Genomic DNA, 9,743 nt, shown 5'->3' with positions numbered 1-9,743 from the left:
AGTCAGATTATGAAATTAACTAAATCAATTCTTTTCAAAAGTCTTTATAAAAATGGTACAACAAAAACTTAACGAAAAACAAAACATCATCAATATAACAGAAGTCCACTAAACAACAATGATCCCAGCAAAATTAGGAAGGCGCTACTTTATATGCATGACAATATACAGTTAACAATATTCAAATCGGTAGTGTAATAACAATCACGGCCAATTACTGCGGGACAATATGCAGATGAGAAAATGTTTGTTAGCCCTGTAGGCACAAAGTGACGCCATGGATAATATTTTTGATGTCGATTCACGATATACAAATTCAAATTCAAAATTATTTATTCAATTTAGGATGATATACATCACTTATTGACGTCAAAAATTACTTAAACTAAGTCTACTGCCGGCTTCCAAAGCGCAGGTGAAGAAGAAGCGGCGCAACAAACTTCACCGCAGCCTTTTCTCCAAGGACGTCAATTAACAAATATAGGTCTTATACATATATTAAAAATTAGGAGGACGAATTTACATCATTATTAAAAATGTCAAAATTTGAATGAATAAATAAAATAAAAGTTGAATTTCCAATAAAATTATTGAAAATTGTCACACAAAATATATATACATTTATAAAATAAAAAGCTAAATGTACAACACGTACGTAATAATATCATAAACCAATTACATATGTTATGAGGATACTGCACCATGCTTGGGCCAAACATTATTGTCATCCACATAATCGTAAATACAAAAAAGTAATAAGTTTATACCTTAAAGCAAAAACAAAGAGAAACGTCTTATAGGTATTTCTCTAACAAACATTGTGTAAGAGGCTGTGGCAGACGTGTGGGGAAGCGGATTAACTATTGCATCGCACGTTAGTCCCGTTTATTTAAGGTGTATTGATGTTACGCTCTGTGCAAATTTCGTTGAAGCAAATATTGATACACGAAAATGTTTCTGTAGTAAATTATTCTCAGGTGAGCTCTCTCATTCTTTCCCGGAGTCCAGGGTCGGCTTGTATAATGTTTCTTTTTCTCTTCGGACTAATTATCACACTATTTGACACTTAGGTCCTCCTTGATGAATTCACATCAGCACTTTTTGGGGTTACTTCTTCTACCAGAACCATTCGTTTCTTTCCTAATAAAATTTTTCGTTAAGTAACAGCTAGAAGGCGTAGTACGAAGAATTCTCTCGTGGATGTCGTACGAGGCGACAAAGGGATAACTTTTAACAGGCTGGTCGGTTTATCTATTCGGTAACCTTTCTTCAAAATCCCAATATTTTACGTGATTAAATATTCAAGCTTAAAGTAAATACACAGTCGCTTCTGCTGTCTGTCTGTCTATGTGTGCTTAGATCACAACATTACGCAACGGATTATAATGCGGATATTAGATAAAATAGTATTAATACCTGAGGAAGATTATAGGTATATATAGAAGATAGGTGTATGATTTATTATGGTTTTACCCGAGCGAAGCCGGGGCGGGCCTCTAGGTTATAATATAGGGGGATTCACATAATCTAATTCCAGTCTTACGTAATTTAAAAAGGGTAGACTAGGGTTGGCTAAGCCCCAGTTGTCACATCGTCTACCCAACTGCCTCTAGCACCAAAACAATTGGGAACCTCATCTACATATTTGCTATAATCACCCGCTTGTGTATCAGCTATGAGATGGTGACGATATTCGAACTTGTATTAACTATTTACACACTACAGCAGCTACAATAAGAACAAAATTCTTGGGAAATAATACGTTTTAAATGGTCGCATACAGATAAACAGACGCGACATTGGGGGACCTATTTTTATAATACGTAAGGGTGTAAGGTTTACTAGAACGGATAATGCATTTTGTAAAAGAAATGCGTTAGTTTTAGACATAGCTATTGTTATTCTTTTAATTACAAAATGTTGAAACTACAAATTGTTGTACAAAATATTATGTTGATCAAATCCGAATATACTTTATTAGTTCCGATGGTATGTCTCATTGTCCATAAAAAATAATATTATTGTAATACCTAGTATCTTACGTATTACCCTTACGTATTACTGAGATCCTTAATTATCTCTATGTTCTTAAAAATGTACAACATAATATTTCATTTTAATGACGTCACAAGTCCGATCGGACTAAACCCAGGTATTGGACTTAAACCACAGTTGAACCAAAACTAATTGAGTCCCACGGGACGTTACCTGTCGGATCATCGACCTCTGATATTACAGTTTCGTTTCAAGCGTTATTTTCTGTTATTGAATAGCGTGTTCAGTTACGCCATGTTTTGTTCGATCCTTTTCACATCTATTTTTTTAAATCTTTATTTGTAAATCTGTTTTTTTTGCAGAAAATCATTATTCACTTCATTACCTTGAAAAAAAAAAAACTGCTTCTATCAACTTTGGTAGTTAATTTTATTATTATTCAAAATATTAGTATTAAAAATATTAGATAACCTAATATTTTTAGTAGTAATAGTTTTGATTAAACCTACTTATAAAAACATCTGACCCTATCAAACCAATCGAGAGCAGGCAATCACATAATCTCAACTTTTTACAATTAGCAATAGTAGCAACTGAAGCAAATAATTGACCCTATAGCACTTTGTCAGTGCGCCATTTTGTTTTTTTTTTTGTTCGCCCGCCATTTTGTAGCCACGTGGCGGCCACGGACCTCGTTACATGATGTCATTGTGTATTTGTTAAGTGATTTGATGAATCCATTCATGATTATTTTGCAAATTAATCGTTGTCGGGTTCGTCGGATCATTCTAGAATTAACTAGGTTTATTTTTGTGACTCCAAATCAAAAAGTCATGCTAAAATTAAATAAAATTCATGATTTTCTTCTAAGTCATCTAAAGATACCTAAGCTTGAAGCTCATAAACTAAAGATGATACAGGAAGAAATTATTTTTGGGTTTAAAATAAATAACATAAAATTTCGTCAATAAAAGCCCCTTGATTGATAAAATATATTTTTAAATAAATTTATTTTAAACACTTATACGAAAATATGAGTTCTTATAATGAATAGGTACGAAAATCAAGCAATCTTTTGACGAATAAGAGAATCTTCCTCAGGCCCATAAAAGACGCCGCTAAGGAGCTCATGAGAGATGCCATTTTCTTCAATTTCCACTTTGAAGAAGAACGGATGGTCAGCAACGAACTGTGGTATTGTGTGCTTGTATTTAAACTCGGGCAGCGCGATAGGTACGTGCGCTGTGGAAAATATTTTTTTAAATTTTATTTTCAAAAGAAATAGGAACACCAGAAAACTAAAATAAAACAAAATAAACTTATTGAATCTTAAATTATCTTTTATTATGCTATTCATTTATATTTAATTTTGATGATCTAATTGTTTGATATAGGTTTTTTAATTTTGACATTTTTTTAAACAACAAAGAGAAACCATATAATGTCTAGATTTTTGTTTCAATTATCCATCTGATCAACTTATAGTGATCATAGCCACACGAGATAGAACTATTACATACATACAAATAATTTAATAATAGGCAACACGCGATAAGAGACAAGACGCTCTGTCCTGCTTCTTCTCGTTTATTTCTAGTACGGCATCTTTCTGGTAAGAGCGAAAAGGAAGAGATAGGACGATGTTTTCATTGCCTGCGGAAGTCTTACTTACGTGCAACTCTATGTACTCCGAACTCGTCAACTTCTAGGAATACTTTTTGTATCGCTTTCCCTAAGAAGTAATTAGTAGACTGTGCCATGGAATCTAGTCCAGACGATTTATAGTCAAACATCTTTCTGGCTCCCAACTGTAATATAATATTAGCAACATTTTTTACTTATGTCATGCTTGTCAAGTCTTATAATCATTAATGTGAATTCATTATATTTACTGATTTGTCGATTTGTGAATACACTTAACACGTTGTAAATGTTAACGTAAAAAATAAGAAAACAGCTATTAATTCTTCTTATATTTTTGTGAAAATTAATTAATTATCATCATCCACTGCTGAGCATTAGCCTCTCTTCTTTTACAAATCTTCTATATCCTCTGCTATTTTAATTTGCCCATCTCTGCTGGTATAAATGAAATATATTTCAATTAATACCTCATGCAAGTAAGCATTCCAATTCATAGCATTCTTCATCTTCATCACTGGTAGACGCACATTAAGTGTTTCCATCTTCAGATTCTTCACAGCGTTTTGCATTATGTCTGGATTCCTCGTCAGTAGGCTCAACAGTTGAGGAAGGCCCGTTACTTTGTTGGGAAGAAAGTAGGTGATTTTGCAACCATCACACAATAGGTGAATCATTAATACCTGTTATAAATGACAAAGAAACACATTTAATCTCTCTCTTATTCTCCCATTTCCTTTCCTTCCTCGGTTTTTTTCAAGGCCATTAATTTGTAGCTGTGGTAAATATTATTTAATTTAGAATATGATGTGAAAAAATGCATGTGAAGATTTATTTTCTGAATAAACGATTTGATTTGATTTGCCACAACATAAATGCAAAAATGCAATGCCATGCAAAAATCTATATGTTTTAAAGATCAGGCTGTGGTTTTACAACAGGCCGGCGGCGCCTGCTTGATTGCTGTTCCCTTCCATAGATTTTACCTGCCTATTCGGCACAACTGCCGTATCTTTTATTTCGTCTATGAACCCTCAACAGCCAACTCTCTTTAGGAAGTTCATCCTTTAATAGATGTCAAGACATTTGAAATCTTACTTACATGAAGTCTAGTGATTAAATGAAGGATATCCCTATGCTTCATTCCGAAAAAAAAGTTCTTCTGAAGAAAAAATAATAATTGAAAAATGTACCTGGAATTTGTTCTTGCTATCTTGATAGTAATAAAAGTCTTTCTCCACTTCAGTCATCATTCTGATTGGAGCGCTTTCAGTCAAGTTTTGGTACTGGAACGGCTTCATGACCGACATACGGATGTCAAATGTTTTCTCCCACGTTGGCTGAAACAAAAATCATATGATAAGTAAGATAGCGTAGTTACACGACGTATGTCATCCTCCCTACTAAGGTAGATATAAAACTAGTTATCGTGTGGAAACGGGGCTCAGTCGATTTAGACGTGTCGAGGTGAGCTATCTGTGTAGAGAGTGTGATCTACAGTCGATGGGGGGCATGTAGCTTTCCCGTAATCATTACCACGTGTGTTGGAATTGTTGTGGACGAGGACAAATGTATCTATATTGATCAGTTACCATTTTATTGCAATAATTACATATATTATTGTGGTAATTCCTACCTTCATGTGAATAGCATTCACTAAAATCATGTTATAATGTCGTTTGATATCATTATTCGATAGCAAATTTGTAATTCGTTTAAATGAATCCGCTTCTATCTGAAATAAAATGAAACTTGATTAAAATTAGTTTGAAAGTGGCTTCAACGAAGAAAATGTTTATTTATTTTGATATTAATCGTAATTATTCTGCAATATTTTTTTTTTAATAAAAAACAAAAGCGATGCCGATTGGATCATAAGTTTGTTCCCTTTTCATAAGTTGTAATAATTTAGCAGATTTTCTAACGAATAATGCCAGCTACGCCGAACTACTATCGCTGAACTCAGACAGATGTCGACGAGAGTGCATGAACATTGCATAATATGTGCGAGAGCTTTTAATTACTGTAATGAAACACGAAAAATAGATTCCGATTGTGTGAAAATTCGAAAAATAACATAGCGATAATGAACAGTCGGCTTATTAGAACTAAGCCTAGTAGTTAACATTTTAAAATAAAATTTTGTAATTGGTTGATGTATAACTAACTCTCTTTACACACCATATTAATATTTAAACTTAACTGAAATACATAGAAATTTATTTCCTTCTATCAAAAGTGAAATATTTACCCAATCGTTAACAAAATGAACAACGCCATCTGGATTTTGGGAAGAAAAATTTATCTTCTCTACTTGTACCCCAAAGTTATGGTAAGAATCGGCGAAAAAGCTGGGAGAAAGAGCGTCACTTTGGTTCACGTAGATTTTGTTCAACATGATCAGGTCGGAATCCCGGAGACACTTGATTTGGTTCTCCAAACGAGGGAAGAATTTTGGCAACTGAAATTGGAAATATTTTTTTTATTTCATCTTATTAACTTAACTAATAAGTACACAATATATTTGTTAAAGAAATTACATGATAAAGGAAATTATTCTCATTCATATCAATTATTTTCATTCATTTCATTCATATCAAGTATTTTCATTCATGTCATTCATTCCATTTATATCAATTATTTTCATTCAAGTCCGTCTCTTTGTTCATTGCGCTCATTTCGTTCATTTCATTCATTTCGTTCATTTCATTCATATCGTTCATTTCATTCATATCGTTCATTTCATTAAAATGAGATTTAGGTATGTTATTGTCGTCCCGGCTTCGCTCGGGTACATAATAAACCTTCCTCACTATGTGTTATAAGTTTATCGCGTTGATACATACCTACAAACATATATTTTTTCATAATATGGTATGTGTATTTGGTATGTTATTGTTAGTGAATTTTATGTTAATACTAGGCGGCTCGTCCCGGCTCTCTCAGGAATCATTCAGGTTAAGTATGTGGTAAAAACCCCATGATAACGACCTCGATGGCGCAGTGGTAAAGTGCTTGCCCCTGAACCGAGAGGTCCCGGGTTCGATTCCCGGTCGGGTCATGATGGAAAATTATCTTTTTCTGATTGGCCCGGATCTTGGATGAATCTATATATGTATTTGTTATAAAATATGGTATCGTTGAGTTAGTATCCCATAACACAAGTCTCGAACTTACTTTGGGGCTAGCTCAATCTGTGTGATTTGTCCTAATATTTATTTATTTATTTAGTAAGTTTATCGCGAACAGACAGATAGACGGACACAGCAGGGGGGAATTATTATACGTAAGGTGTTAGGTATGCTATTTTTATTAAATGTTATGTTATATTATGAAGTCTCTAAATACATATACATACATCCTTTACATCATCGACACCTAATATAGTCATGAGTTGCTCCCGCGTCTGTCCGTCGGCTGCGACCGCGAGCTTGTTGAGAGCCAGTCGTAACGGCAGCGTGGACACCGCCATGTTCTTGCTGGTATACCGCAGTGGCCACTGTGGAAGAAGGCATTCTTTTCATCCTACATCATGATGACAATAACAACGACTTACATCGTCACAAGATTTTATTTGACTTCAATTATGAATGTTACGGATCAACTCCGAAGTGCCATTAGTGCCTAGGTTTACCTGTAAAAGGTGACTAAGGTTCACTAAATATAATTACTTGAAGATCATTGTAACATTTGGTTGGCGAATAAATAATATCAAAATAACTAGGCGTAGCTACAATTAAGTCTAGCAATTCGGAGTTTAGCCATAACATTAATATCATTGTTTGTTCCAGTGGAATATATATTAAGAAATAAAGATATCTTCAAGCTGAAACAATACATTATTATGATGTGACATATTGGTGCATAGAATACTCGGCTCCCGAAGAAGGAACTCATCAACCGTTTTTGAGCCTTATGTCATAAATGAAATAAAAAAATAAAAAAGTCTAATTTAATTATACTTGTAATAGCACTTACGGTGCCTAAGGCTGTGGCGATCCCATTGCTGATAGTCACATTGTTTTTAACACTCGAAATAAATTTTATTTTAGTAAATAAAACTGTAACATAAAAAAAAAGCATTGTATTCAACAATTTTGTGTTTTCATCATCTTTAAACTCAAGAAACTCTATAATGTGGTAAAAAATACCAGGTACCTACGTAAAAATGAAATAATACAAAAATTTTAACTTCAAGTAAAATTAGAATTTTATTCTATTAGGTATTAATGTATCTTTTATTTACGCAATTATATTTCTGAATTGATTTTTTTAATAGTCCATATTATGTGACCCACTGCTGGGCAAAAGGCCTTCCCTTTTGTCTTCCAAAGGTATCTCCCTTTTGTCTCTATCTTGAGTCGTTTGTTGCCAACCACGCTGAAACTGTCAAGATCGTCCCGTCCCATCTTGTTCGCGTCCCACCTCGACGCTTGCGCCCTTCGGGAACCCATGTTGTGGATTGCAAGTATTAAAAACCATGTATCGATTTTTCTTTCTTTCCATTTTAAAAAATTACAATGCACTTTTTGAGAAAAATAATAAAATTGAAAAACTCAAATTGAATAATAAAACATTCACCTAAAATCACTATTTTATACATTCTGCCGGCAATACGTAGACGAACGTTATCGCTCTATTCGATTATAAAATTTTATTCGAAAGAAAACAAATGCATCGATAAGCTATAAGGATCTTGTCATAAAACCGTCGAGACTTTGTAAAATACATTTTGCCAACATATTGTGGATTCTCCTATAAATCTCGGGGATAAAAATATAACGAAATTTCAATTTATGCCGAAAGTAGACACGTTGTATTGGGAATGACAAGCATTGGATAATATTACTTGTGTTTGAGATTGAATTTGATATTATCCATGTTATTAATCTTTCCATGTAATATGGGACTCCCTTCGATTATTAAGGACCGTACGAGTGAAACTGTCGACTGTCTTACAAATTGTAGTGTCACATTTAATTGCCCTAAGTATATCTGAAGATGATCTAAGATTTGTTATGTGTCCGCAGTTGTGACTCACAATCGTTGGTACAAAACAATCACAAATTATCAATCCATGGAAATTTAGGGATAAAAATTACCCTATGTGTTATTCCAGGTTATACCCGTGTAACAAATTTCATAACAATCCGTTCAGTTTTGCGTGAAAGAGTAACAAACAGACATCCTCACAAACTTTCGCATTTATATTGGTATAATATCTCTTTTCCCTTTATGTATTATTCAAAAATTAGCCACAGTTACTATCTATAAGAATTTATTATTTTTTTGCTATGTATTTGTGTTAAAATGTTTGCATGTATTGTCTTGTTATCTCAACAAATAAACGTTTATCAGGCGATATTAGGACGAAATATTAGTATATCAGGTGGCTCGATATCTAATAAATTACACAAGTTATATATAAAGTTTTTTTTGAAAAATATATTAGGACAAATCACACAGATTGAGCTAGGCCGAAGTAAGTTCGAGACTTGTGTTATGGGATACTAACTCAACGATACTATATTTTATAACAAATACATTATATAAGTAAACGTCCAAGACCCGGGCCAATCAAAAAAATACCATTTCCCATCATGGCTCGACCGGGAATCGAACCCGGGACCTTTCGGTCCATTGGCAAAAACTTTACCACTGCGCCACCGAGGTCGTCGTGTTGTGACTCATAATTAACTTCCAATGAAAAGGTGCAACCTTTTCATTGGAACTTAAGAAAAAAGTCTAACAGCACCCCAATTTACCTAAGGGTTGAAAAGAGCCCGACCACAGATAACAAAGTTATTCCGTACGTAAAAATCCAGAGGAACAAACGTGAACACGTCTCGCCAACAACATTAGAATAATTGATTAACTAAACGCAAAGAGAAATAATCGCGATTCAGCGCTTTAACAACTAAGGGCGGTTGTGGACTAACGACTTATACATTTTGGGACAATTTGAAGCTGTGCCGGTAAAGTGGTTAAGACCGTCCGCTTGCGATCTAAAGGTCCCACGTTCAAATCCTACTCGTCCACACGAGTTTGTATACCAATCCGACTTATAGTAGTTTTCATTGACCATCACTTGCTCCCGGTGAAGGAAA

General features: G+C 33.9%; 1 protein-coding gene across 2 annotated transcripts; it reads right to left on the bottom strand.

Annotated features, from left to right (window-relative positions):
* Positions 1-2,963: 2,963 nt before the first annotated feature.
* Positions 2,964-8,343, bottom strand: LOC128669276 (antichymotrypsin-2-like). Of its 2 annotated transcripts, none has more exons than XM_053744010.1 (9): positions 8,218-8,343; positions 7,615-7,697; positions 6,995-7,135; positions 5,888-6,097; positions 5,273-5,371; positions 4,830-4,976; positions 4,107-4,319; positions 3,668-3,803; positions 2,964-3,237 (listed from the first exon to the last, which is right to left on the bottom strand). In XM_053744010.1, exons 1-9 carry the CDS (start codon positions 8,237-8,239, stop codon positions 3,059-3,061), a joined length of 1,230 nt encoding a protein of 409 aa, XP_053599985.1. In that variant the 5' UTR covers positions 8,240-8,343; the 3' UTR covers positions 2,964-3,058. The 2 variants fall into 2 exon arrangements, with proteins under 2 accessions (XP_053599985.1, XP_064292008.1); XM_064435938.1 differs by lacking the exon at positions 8,218-8,343 and adding an exon at positions 7,799-8,202.
* Positions 8,344-9,743: the final 1,400 nt, after the last annotated feature.

This window comes from Plodia interpunctella, chromosome 4, assembly GCF_027563975.2.
Source record: "Plodia interpunctella isolate USDA-ARS_2022_Savannah chromosome 4, ilPloInte3.2, whole genome shotgun sequence".
NCBI classification, from domain to species: Eukaryota; Metazoa; Arthropoda; class Insecta; order Lepidoptera; family Pyralidae; genus Plodia; species Plodia interpunctella.
The sequence above is the reverse complement of the archived record's forward strand: the minus strand, read 5'-3'. Positions and strand labels throughout refer to the sequence as shown.

What these genes read in the sequence shown, in the direction of transcription:
- LOC128669276 (XM_053744010.1), bottom strand. Translation starts at nt 8,239, where the DNA reads ATGTATAAAATAGTGATTTTAG. An exon ending in TTCATTTTGTTAACGATTGG is followed by an intron (nt 5,372 to 5,887) that starts GTAAATATTTCA and finishes ATTTTATTTCAG; the next exon opens with ATAGAAGCGGATTCATTTAA. An exon ending in TGAATGCTATTCACATGAAG is followed by an intron (nt 4,977 to 5,272) that starts GTAGGAATTACC and finishes TTTTTGTTTCAG; the next exon opens with CCAACGTGGGAGAAAACATT.